This window comes from Entelurus aequoreus, linkage group LG07, assembly GCF_033978785.1.
Source record: "Entelurus aequoreus isolate RoL-2023_Sb linkage group LG07, RoL_Eaeq_v1.1, whole genome shotgun sequence".
Lineage (NCBI taxonomy): Eukaryota > Metazoa > Chordata > Actinopteri > Syngnathiformes > Syngnathidae > Entelurus > Entelurus aequoreus.
The window spans coordinates 27,286,933-27,299,327 of NC_084737.1; the positions used below are offsets into that span (position 1 = coordinate 27,286,933).

At 39.0% G+C, this 12,395-nt stretch overlaps 1 protein-coding gene across 1 annotated transcript in view; it reads left to right on the forward strand.

Moving 5' to 3' along the window:
- Window positions 1-12,274, forward strand: part of b4galnt1a (beta-1,4-N-acetyl-galactosaminyl transferase 1a) — a 48,286-nt gene extending 36,012 nt beyond the window's left edge. The window contains exons 7-11 of the mRNA XM_062053095.1: window positions 1,451-1,543; window positions 1,673-1,860; window positions 1,939-2,079; window positions 6,564-6,801; window positions 8,509-12,274. Coding sequence (XP_061909079.1) covers window positions 1,451-1,543; window positions 1,673-1,860; window positions 1,939-2,079; window positions 6,564-6,801; window positions 8,509-8,723 — 875 coding nt within the window. The 3' untranslated portion in view covers window positions 8,724-12,274. The remainder of the gene's footprint in view (window positions 1-1,450; window positions 1,544-1,672; window positions 1,861-1,938; window positions 2,080-6,563; window positions 6,802-8,508) is intronic.
- The last annotated feature ends 121 nt before the right edge of the window (window positions 12,275-12,395 follow it).

Genomic DNA, 12,395 nt, shown 5'->3' on the forward strand with positions numbered 1-12,395 from the left:
TTTCCATTACACAAGCAGGTCATTGAAGGTCTTGTGGTTGATAGCATGGGTTCAGTTTCCTCTCAGTGATGGGGTGAATGTGAGTGTAGCACGGTTGTGTGCCACTTTGCAATGAGTTTAGCATTGATTGGGAAACAGTATTGGAAACCGGACAGAGCCGTAAATAGTTTGACCCAAAATGTACTATGAATTAATTACAGCGCAAAATATTCTTAAAAATAACCTGTCATGAACCTAAAATTCTGACATAAAAACCCCACACATAATGTAAAAAAACAATGTTCACTTTTTAGTGTCAATTTAAAACATTGCCCACCAAACGGAGCATCCTGAAGATAGGGTCAGAAAGCGGCTGGAAGATGGTCTGTAAAACATAACCTATACACAATTTTGACCAAAGCACTACCATTACATGTTATGTAGACCACAAATAAGTATTTTAAATGTAAAATATGTCATAATATGACCCATTTAAAACAATATATTCTACCTTTTGTTTGAATAACAAAGGACGAGTATACCAAACATGGCCAGTGGTGGATTGACACATTTCCCGGTGAGACCATCAATAATCAACCAATAGATGGACTGCTGTATTTATTTGTTTGCTGTGCCTTACCTTGGTAATCCGTAGTGGTGCAAAAAGAGGCGGTAATTTACCCTTACGGACGTGCGTGCATGCGTGCGCGTATGCGTGCATATACACATAAAAGTGAGGGACAGGAAGACAGGAAATGTCTTCGCTTGAATGTGAAGTAGAGAAAACCACAAAGGAATACATGTTCTGTACACTTCTGCATAGGTCTAACTGAAAACGCGTTACAGCTGAGAATAACCATTTTAAAAGAGGAATTTAGCAAATAATTAATAAATAAGGAGCGAGAGATCCTATCATTAAATGTCACCCTTCTCACCACACATGTACATGTTTGTAGTCTTATTGAATATAATTAAATTGTCAAATGTATTGGTGGTCCACTGTTATAGTAAGACAGTGAGGATACCGGTCCATATTATGCTTCCTTACTTAACCTACACCCTCACATGTCAACAGCCACTGTATTATATATTCTGAAGGGGCAGTACAATTGGAGTAGTCAAAGTACAGCTTGTATTGTAGTACAGATTTACTATCCACTGAAAATGACTCAACACACAGCCATTATTGTATAAATATTTGGCAACACTGTACAAGTACTGTATGTGCCGCCAACATATTAGATTTATGCACTTCCACGCTGGGCTGCAGCCTGCTACTGCACTTTGCTCACAAAGCGATGTACTCATGAGTGGAAACACATTTCCTGGGTGCGGCACATGTCTCACTGCAGAACTACCATAGCAAACAATAAAAGATGGTATCCACAAGGAAGTGCAAAGGTTTAAGTTATACAAAGAACGAGAGTTTGTCAGAGGAAATCCTTTTATTGTCATTGTTCCTCCTCCACAGTTCAGTTTGCAAATGAAGGTCATCGGTCATTTTTCACCATAAAAGTGGGACATGCCACCATCCCGAGACTTTACAACTCTGGATATGCAAAAGGTTTTTGAGCATTTTTAGATTCTTTATTATACTATACCATACTGCAGTTCTACAATACTGATTGATCTATGTAAAAGAATGCCATATTTGTCCAACTTCAGTGCTTTTGTGTTTTGTTTTCCTTTCAAGAGACCAATATCAGTGCCCTTGTTACCATTGTGACAAAGACCTTTCTACGCTATGATAAACTCCAAGATCTTATCGCCAGCATAAGGCAATATTATCCAAACGTCACCATTGTGATAGCTGACGATAATGAGCACCCGCAGCAGGTGAAGGGACCGCACATTGAACAATTCATTATGCCATTTGGAAAGGTACATATTTATCATAGACTCACATGGCATGTTGAATCATTGTTGCCACATAAGAATGTTGTTTAATCATCTCTTCAGGGTTGGTTTGCTGGGCGAAATTTGGCAGTGTCCCAGGTGAGCAGCAAATATGTTCTCTGGGTGGATGATGATTTCCTCTTCACTGCAAACACCAAGCTGGAAAAGATGGTTGATATCCTGGAGAAGACCAGCCTAGATCTGGTAGGATTGTCTGAAAAATGTGTGTCAGCATGCTTCAACATGTCCGTCTGCAGTGCACAATCAACGGGAATCAAAGATACACAAAAGGACTTTGTCAAGAAACATGAAATTCCAGCATAATCATGGTGTGTGCAGTAGTTATTGTAGATGTACTCTACAGTTTAGCCAAAAAGGTATCTCAATGTCACTTAGTGAAGTGAAGTGAATTACATTTATATAGCGCTTTTTCTCAAGTGACTCAAAGCGCTTTACATTGTGAAACCCAATATCTAAGTTACATTTAAACCAGTGTGGGTGGCACTGGGAGCAGGTGGGTAAAGTGTCTTGCCCAAGGACACAACGGCAGTGACTAGGATGGCGGAAGCGGGGATCGAACCTGCAACCCTCAAGTTGATGGCACGGCCGCTCTACCAACCGAGCTATACCGTCCCAGTACGTAGTCTACTGTAGCTGCATGATTTTAAACATTCAGTGTGTGAATGTGAGTATGAATGTTGTCTATCTGTGTTGGCCCTGCGATGAGGTGGCGACTTGTCCAGGGTGTATCCCGCCTTCCACCCGATTGTAGCTGAGATAGTCTCCAGCGCCCCCCGCGACCCCGAAGGGAATAAGCGGTAGAAAAATGGATGGATGGATATATTTATGTAATATGTAATGGTCTTTTAAAGGGGAAGTGCTCCTTTTTGGAATCCCTATGTAAGACAAGAACATGTTTTTTTCTTATTTTTATGCATTACAATTCTTAAAATACTACAAGTAAGAGCTAGCTAACAATGCAGCTAGTAGGAATACACTATTCCGCCCATTAAGTTCTCTAATAAAAAACCCCTCCAAAAACCACAAACAGTACTCCATTTACATATCCTGACCTGAATATTAACCAAGTATTAGCGATATTTTTATTATAAGCACTAACACAGACAAACTATTTTTAATGGCACAGTGATCACAGAGAGCTAACTAGCTTGTGCTGCTACAATATTGTCACAGCCAGTACGTGTTCATGCACTAAATTAGTTCGATTTCTCAAATAGTTTGGCCCTAAATAAGCATCCTAACACCCATGGAAACGCTTTTATCTGATCGTGTTCTGTTTTTGAAAAGTCGGACTAACACATCTGGATTATGCAATTGAAAACCAGATCTCACAAGAGACCCTTTGTATAGCGCGTTGGTTAGTCTCAACACGCGAGCTATAACCTGGAAGCCTAAAAACAAAGGCAACAATTTATTGGATTTTAATGACATTATGTCCGGCTCATAAATATACGTGGTGGTCAAGCAGCGTCTGTTCTCAATGGGTACGTGGTGCCATTTAGCCTTTCTGGAAGAAAAATGCCCTATCCTTACGTTGTTTTCGGCTGTACGAACCGTTCAAATCCCGAAAAGGGTAAACATTTATTCAGAGTTCCTCGAGAGGTTATCAAGAAGGGCGGAAGAGTGCAAGATTTTACAAAAGTCGACGACAAAAGTGGCACACACTCTAGTACATACAAGGTTCTGGATCATCATTTGTCCCAAAGTAGTCTGTAGTAGGTGTTCTTGAAGAAAAAGCAAACGTTGTGATCAATGTTCCCTCTAATTTTTCATGTGTGTGAGCAAACGCAAAAACTCCCTGAGCATTCAGTGGAGCACATGTGAGCAACATCAGACGTGCACACTGTGGCTACACCAGCAGCACACCTGTCCCAAACCTGACTAAATAACAAGTTAAATCTCCGTCCATCCATTTTGTACCGCTTGTCCCTTTCGGGGTCGCGGGGGGTGCTGGAGCCTATATCAGCTGTCCCTACCTCATCGCAGATCCAACACAGATAGACAGACAACATTCTCTTATTATTATAATCAAATGACAGCGGTCATTTCCATGAGATTCTTTTCTATTATAATTGTTTAGGCCCACTTACAATGACAATAACAAAAATATTGTTTTTCATGAACTGTGTACTTCTATTGTTTGTCTGGGTGGAGGTCCTGCTTTGGAAATAATTTGTACCCCTTTCAGACATTGCATTTAGTTCCCATTAAAACATTCACATGTTGCACAATGAGATGTAAGCAGGGGATCATGTGTACATTCCTGCAACTTCCTGTTTGTAAAAAAATATATTTTTATTAGTATTTATTTAATATACTAACAGCCTTTCATGATTAATATTTATAAATTAAGATTCCTAACAAATGACACTAGAATAAGCACATATTTGATTGGTAAATCATAGTGTAACAACCTGGAATGACACTTTATGTGTGGTGTTGGAGTTGTCCGACTTTTTGTGTGGCTGTAAACGCATCAGTGGCTAAGTGCCATATGTGCACGTGTTGGCGCAAGTGAGAAAGAGCGAGCGGCTGCTGTTGATACAACAAAGTTGCTTTTGGTCTGGTTTGTACTGCAGAAAATGACCAGTTTTGCTAGGTATAATTTTTTTTACTAATGTTTTGGTGATGTGTTTATGGCCGACAATAAAGACTTTTGCTCGTAAAGTGATCGATGGAATTCATGTCCTCAAAGCGTCTCAAAAGACGTTACAATATTTGGACAATGATGACGAAAACTGTTTTCTCTGTCGTGTCCGTGTGTCGAAAATTGTTATGCGCTTATTTTTGTATTTGATTTTGTGCGTGGCGTAGATTTGCCGTGCGCAGAGGACGCTTGAGCAGTGCACAATTGCACAGGCGCACCTTATAGGGAACGTTGGTTGTGATGTGTCTGAAATTATTACGCCGACATTTGCTTAAAATGTGCAAAATACCTAAATATTACATGTTATTATGAATGTCCCTGTTACTATATTACATATACTGTATACTCACACCGTGAGTATGTTTTTGGATGTTTTTTAGGGCGCTTTATAGGTGGAATAGAGCGACTCCCATGGACTCCATTGTTACCTGACTTTTGCCAGTGTATATTTACGAGTTAGAATGCATAAAAATGGAAAAACGTAAGTCTTACATAACAATTGTGAATGATAGACAAAATTCCCAAAAAACGGCAGTTCCCCTTTAAGGAGCATTTATGTAGAGCAGTGGATTGCAATGAGTATTTTGCTTCACTTTTCACTTTAAGCGTGAGTGAAAATTGCTTGAAGAATGCACTGCAGACCTCATAAAACCTGATAAGTCTAAAAGAGAAAAAGATAATACATTATTACCTGCTCACAGATGCTACCTGGTGGTTGTTTGAGCACACTGCAGCTAGGTCTGGATAGTCCCACTCCTTAATGCTTCAGTCACACACAAGATTCTCACAGGAATGAGACAAAAATATAGTGTTACTGTAAGGCTCAACTCTCCTGGGGGGTGACAAAAGGACCTCATGAAATTTATCACGAAAGCTATCAATTACTTTAGTAATTGACTAATGTATTGATTAGTTTGTTTGATTAGTTGAATAATCGGATAAAACACACGTTATAGCCTCAAAGCGTATTTCAAGGAAAATAGTTCAAATAATTTTGTTTTCTGTTTGCCATAACCTTTTTCCCATAACAAATGCACATATTTAACATGCATTGACACAAATTACAATACACATCATTATGTGGGTTCTATTACTGCGGCCGTGCGGAAACTATGTTCACGTATTTAAAGGTAAATACATCAAAGTTGTTATCTACTCGAATGAATCTATTGAGATGGTTAATGTGTATTATAGGGAATATTTTTTAAATAAGCAACTATTTTTTCTGCTTACCATACCCGTCATTTTTTTGCTATAAGTGCACATCAACAACATTGTAATTTCACTTGTAATATGTGTGCATCAATTATAATAATAATGATAATAATTAAAAATAACTCCACACGGATCACAGCACCCTCACACCACTGCTCTCATGTGCGCTCTATTGCAGCAGCCGTGTGGAAACTACTAATGTTATAAAATGTTAATACTTACACTCATTAAACGATTACTCAAAGCAACAGACAATAAATCAAAGCTTTTTTTCTAATTGAATTGATCGATTATTCGTTGAAGCCCATTTTCTTTTACAGACTTACATGATGAGAGTTGTTGTTTATTACCTTTCCCCGTTTTGGTAGTGTGTGGTCTACCTGTGCGTTAAGTTTGCTGCAGGAAGGTCATAGTGTTGTTTTAATGCAAAATGTGAGTTGTTCATCCCAACATGTTACTTAGTTTGTTTGGCTTGAAACAAGCTATGATTTTACAAAAATGAGTTGTTCAAGGCCAATTTCGTTTTGTAAAAGTCTAAAAAGACAAAATGTTGGAGACACTTGTCATAAGACAATTGTAGTTACATTTTAAAGGCCTTGTTTTCGTACAACGTGAGAGAGGAGACTATTTATGGAGAGCAGACAACTGTAAAACCAGTTTGTTAATGTCTGGAAGTATCAGCTGTACATAAACTATAAACAAGCCTTTATTTTCCATGACATCACTGACCAGATGCTTGATCCATGCTAGAATATGTGGTTATGTTTTTTCCCCTGAACATTATTTTCTGTTTTAATTGCTGTAGGTTGGCGGTGCGGTTCGAGAGGTAACAGGTTGGACTACAACCTTCCGCCATACCGTTTCTGTGGAAGAGGGTGGAGAGGATGGAGACTGTATACATATCAGGCGTGGATACCACCACGATATTGAGGGATTTGCCAATTGCGTGGTCGCTGATGCTGTCATCAACTTCTTCATGGGGAGAACTGACAAAGTGCAGCAGGTCGGCTTTGACCCCCGACTGGCTCGCCGTGGCCACCTGGGTATGTAGATCTAATATTTCAACGATAAATACACTCCTGACCACAGCTTTAAGTACACCTGCAAAGTCTACATACATTAACCACACTGTCTGAGGAATTAAATATAAGACATCATTTTTTTTCCTTGTATGAAAAGGATAATTGTTTTAATATTTGGGGTATAGGCATTTATTCATGCAAAGCAATAGGTGGTGCCAAACAACTTTGCCTAATATGAGTCAGTTCAATGAGTGTATTATTTATATGTTTGATCAAATGTAATGACTTACAGTGACCTCACTTGCTTTATATTGAAAACTGTAACTTAGCAAACAATAGACGAGAAGTTATGATGCTAATTTTAAGGTCATATTAGTCAATGAAGCTAAGTGGTCAAACACCTATCATATATTTTTTATTGAATCTCAGATGGTAATTTAAAAAGATGTAGATAATGGGTTTTACTATGTAAAGCGCTTTGAGTCTCTAGAGAAAAAGTGCTACATATACAGTATATAACTCACTTCACTTACATTTAAAAATGATTTGAAAAGAAGTTTGTTTTGATTTTGTCTTAAAAAAAATAAAAATTTAAAAAGGGTCTTGAAAATTAGTCGTTTTATATTTGGATTGCTAAAGTAGTACAACAATCTAATCAAATAATCATTCTGCTTTTACACCAAATGCTCAGTTTTGACTGATAGTGGCAGACAGTTGTTGATACAGTAACCTATCGTATTTTTCAGATTATAAGGCGCTCTTAAAAAATCCTTTCACTTTCTTAAACATCGATAGTGCGCCTTTTGTATGTATTAATTCCAGTTTTGATTACTGACTGATTTTAAGGCGTAATGATAAGTGTGACCAGTGGATGAAAGTTACACATAAGAGATACATGTGGGCTGCAGGTTGACACCACCTGCGTGAAGTTGTTTACCCCTGTTCAATAAGTGACGCGAGCAAGCACCGGTAAGCAAGCAAGACTAAAACTTTGATGTTTCATTGAGAATATAGAACATTACCCACGGCGCTCCTTTTTTTCTCTATCGTCCTTTTGTGGGGCATTCATTTTCCGCTACTGCAATTTCTAATATAAAGTAGCGTACAGTTGTTATATCTGTCACTATGGAAGTGCTAGAAATACAGCAAACGATGACGCGAAGAACACTGTTGTAGTGGAGCAATGTAAATAAGACCCGTCCAAAAAACGGCACATCCTGAAGAGACAGTCAGAAAGCGGCTTAAAGATGGTCTGGAAAACATAATCTATGCAACATTTTGACCAAAGAACCACCATTACATGCTATGTAGACCACAAGGAAGTGTAGAAATGAAAATATGACCCCTTCAATGCGCCTTATGTGCCTTTTGTATTAAAATAGACCTGCTCATTGACAGTGCGCCTTATAATCAGGTGTGCCTTACAGTCAGAAAAATACGGTAATTGCACACAAAACAGACAGCAGCCTTGTGATACAGTCAAATCTCAGGTGAAATTGTTTTTTTAGTAGGTGCCCATACAATACAGTACAGCTCGACTGTGCATGTGTCCTTAATAAAGTGTTTACACTTAATACAGATATTGCACTCACTAATTACAGATATTGCACTCACTAATGACACATTTGCTTTAAATTGAAAACCTGGAAAGAAAACTATTGAAAAAAAAAAAAAAAAAAAAAAAAGGTAGGATTTTTCACAACAAAAATATAATTTTGCTCCCCACAGAGTTCTTTATTGATGCCCTGGGCTCCCTTCACATTGGCTCCTGCAGTGATGTCATTATAAACCACGCATCAAAGATCAAGCTGCCATGGAGCGATGGAACAGACTCACAAAAGGCCTATGAAAAGTTCCGATACTCCCAAAGCAGTGTTGAAAAGCATATTCACGATGAAGTCTTCTACTTCAAGAACAGGTTCAAATGCATGACCACTCAATGAAGACTGAAGCACATTTTCTAGTGAAAGACAGTATTAATATGTAAATATGCACCGTTTACTCTGGTCATCATCTTGCCTCTTAATTTGGCATGATGCTGACTAGGCCCACATAAGAAGAACAGCCCTTGCCTTACTAATAGTGCCACCTAGGGGTTGATTTATTTCATTACGGTATGTGGAACCTCCAGCATCCACCACAATCTCTGTGATGCTAGTCCACTTCCCAACAAATATTCCAAAACAATCATTTACATTTATGTGTATTACAATATTAGCGAAGGCAGCACGGTGGTAAATGTGTCTCACAATAAAAAAAGGTCCTGGGTTCGATCCCCTTGCTCGGGGTCTTTCTGTGTGAAGTTTGCATGTTCTCCCCGTGACTGCATGGGTTCCCTCTGAGTACTCCGGCTTAATCCCACCTCCAAAGACATGCACCTGGGGATAGGTTGATTGGCAACACTAATTTGGCCCTAGTGTGTGAATGTGAGTGTGAATGTTGTCTGTCTATCTGTGTTGGCCCTGTGACGCGGTGGCGACTTGTCTAGGGTGTACCCCGCCTTCCGCCCGAATGCGACTGGGTTAGGCTCCAGCTCCCCTGTGACCCCAAGAGGGACAATTGGTAGAAAATAGATGGAAGGACAATAGTAGCCATTAAAGGCCTACTGAAACTCACTACTACCGACCACGCAGTCTGATAGTTTATATATCAATGATGAAATCTTAACATTGCAACACATGCTAATACGGCCGGGTTAACTTATAAAGTGCAATTTTAAATTTCCCGCTAAACTTCCGGTTCAAAACGCCTTTGGATGATGACGTATGCGCGTGACGTCAACAATTGATATGGAAGTATTGGTACCCCATTGAATCCAATACAAAAAAGCTCTGTTTTCATTTCAAAATTCCACAGTATTCTGGACATCTGTGTTGGTGAATCTTTTGCAATTTGTTTAATGAACAATGAAGACTGCAAAGAAGAAAGTTGTAGGTGGGATCGGTGTATTAGCGGCTGGCTACAACACAACCAGGAGGACTTACTTGGATAGCAGACGCGCTAGCCGACGCTAGCCGCCAACCGCACGGATGATCGGGTGAAGTCCTTCGTCCTTCCGTCGATCGCTGGAACGGACCTCTGTGAGGTCCCGTTGCTAAGTTAACTTCAATGGCGTCGTTAGCAACAGCATTGCTAAGCTTTGCCAGGCTGGGAATTATTAACCATGTAGTTACATGTCCATGGTTTAATAGTATTGTTGATCTTCTGTCTATCCTTCCAGTCAGGGATTTTTTTATTTTGTTTCTATCTGCATTTGAGCCCGATGCTACCACGTTAGCTCAGTAGCTAAAGAGCTTCGCCGATGTATTGTCGTGGAGATAAAAGTCACTGTGAATGTCCATTTCGCGTTCTCGACTCTCATTTTCAAGAGGATATAGTATCCGAGGTGGTTTAAAATACAAATCCGTAATCCACAATAGAAAAAGGAGAGAGTGTGGAATCCAATGAGCCAGCTTGTACCTAAGTTACGGTCAGAGCGAAAAAAGATATGTCTTGCACTGCATTCTAGTCCTTAACTCTAACGTTCCTCATCCACGAATCTTTCATCCTCGCTCAAATTAATGGGGTAATCGTCACTTTCTCGGTCCGAATCGCTCTAGCTGCATTGAAAACAATAGGAAAATATGAGGAGGCTATCAACTGACTACGTCACGCTACTTCCAGTAGGGGCAAGGCTTTTTTTAATCAGATACCAAAAGTAGCGATTTTTATCGTCTTTGTTCTCTACTAAATCCTTTCAGCAAAAATATGGCAATATCGCGAAATGATCAAGTATGACACATAGAATGGATCTGCTATCCCCGTTTAAATAAAAAAATGTCATTTCAGTAGGCCTTTAAATCATGAAATGCAACCTTACTCGAGCAAAAACGATGCATATTTATCCAGGAGAGTTGATATCAATTTCCTTGACTCGGCCACACAAAGAAGTTGTAGACCTCCATGCTTTTCTAAGTTTCCATCTGTTTTGTTGTGTAGAATGGCATCTGGAGCACAATACTTTGATATTTCTGGGAACGCGACTACCGTATAATCCTTGATATCACTCAACACATCTTTTTTTCATAAAGTATAGCGACAGATTCCATTGCATAGTTTGATTTCTTTGCTCATATCTGCTTTTTGCAAGAAGATTTAAGTCTCTTTTGTACTCAAGATAGTTTGCACGCTTCTTGCTGTACAACAGCCATCCTAGCTTGCTTTTCACTTCCGAGAAGAAGTCACATGTCGGAATTCAAGCAATTGCCGCCTCGTGATAATACCGTGGCATGGGACGGTATCAAACAAGAACCTAGAGTACTTCCGTCAATGTAGTTTTTTTTCTGGCGCCATTGAGGGGGCCAGTCTGAGAAATAAAGCACATCTCCCATGATCCCTTGCATACTGCAGGCGAACAGAGCAGAAAACCTTGGAATAAAATAGAAAAATTAAAAATGCACCCTTATCGTTTACTTGATCGTGTTAGTTAATGAGCCATATTTAATCGAAAGAACGACTTGCAGTACTTGATCCCTCTTGACTGAGATTGTATTGCTTTATGCCCTGTTACATCCAGAGCAGGGGTGTCAAAATCATTTTAGCTCAGAGGCCACATGGAGGAAAATGTATTCCCAAGTGGGCCGGACAGGTAAAGTCATGGCACGATAACCTAAAAATAAAGACAACTTCAGATTGTTTTCTTTGTTTAAAAATAGACCAAACACATTCTGAAAATTTACAAATCATAATGTTATTTTTTTACACTTAAATGTTGTGGTTAATCATATTCTGTCTTCATTTGTTGTTTATACTTTCTGAATAAATGATGTGATAATGTGCATTAGTCAAATAGGTGGAATTGAGTGTGCAGGTGACACCTTAAAAAAAGCCTTTTTACTTGGGCTGGTGGTGTTATTGTATTTTTTAGTTAAATAATGTAACTTTGAGCAAGTTGCAAACTGCCCCTTTAACTGAAATGAAAAGTTTTCAGTTTTTTTCAGGAACTGCATGAGAAAACTTTGCCTCGAGCCTTACTTCTATTGCTGTTTCTGAAATATACTGACACAACTCTTCTATTTACATGTTATTAAGGAGTCATATACTTGACAAAATGTACAAAAGTGTGTGTGTGTGTGTGTGCTGGCATTCCTTTGCAGCTCTATCGTTGGTTGTATCAACCAGTAAAAACACAACATCCAACTGGATGCCATATATTGATGGTGCATTGAGAAATGTCATGGTTTAGGGAGGCCAAAGGTTTGTTTTATCTATTTATATCGAGTTTTCTTTTTCAGTCTGTTTATGTGAATGTTATTTAATTCCAGTGGCAATCGACTGTAATTGTGTGAATTATGACTATGTTGCCTTTTTGAAGTGACGCCACAAGATGGAGACAAATTCTACATCATTGCACAAATCAGTTTGAGTGTGCATAAATGTAAGAGATTGGTAGTTTTGATATATTCTGTTTTGTAAATGTTGTATCCTATAATGGAAATAAACCATCTGTGGTAATCTGTAAATGTCCTTGCCTATTTCTATTGTCTGCACCATGTTCACTCTCTCTCTCATCCACAGTATGGAGTGCAGCTGACGCAAGGCAGCAGCACACACCTGAGCTTGATTAGCAGCAGCCT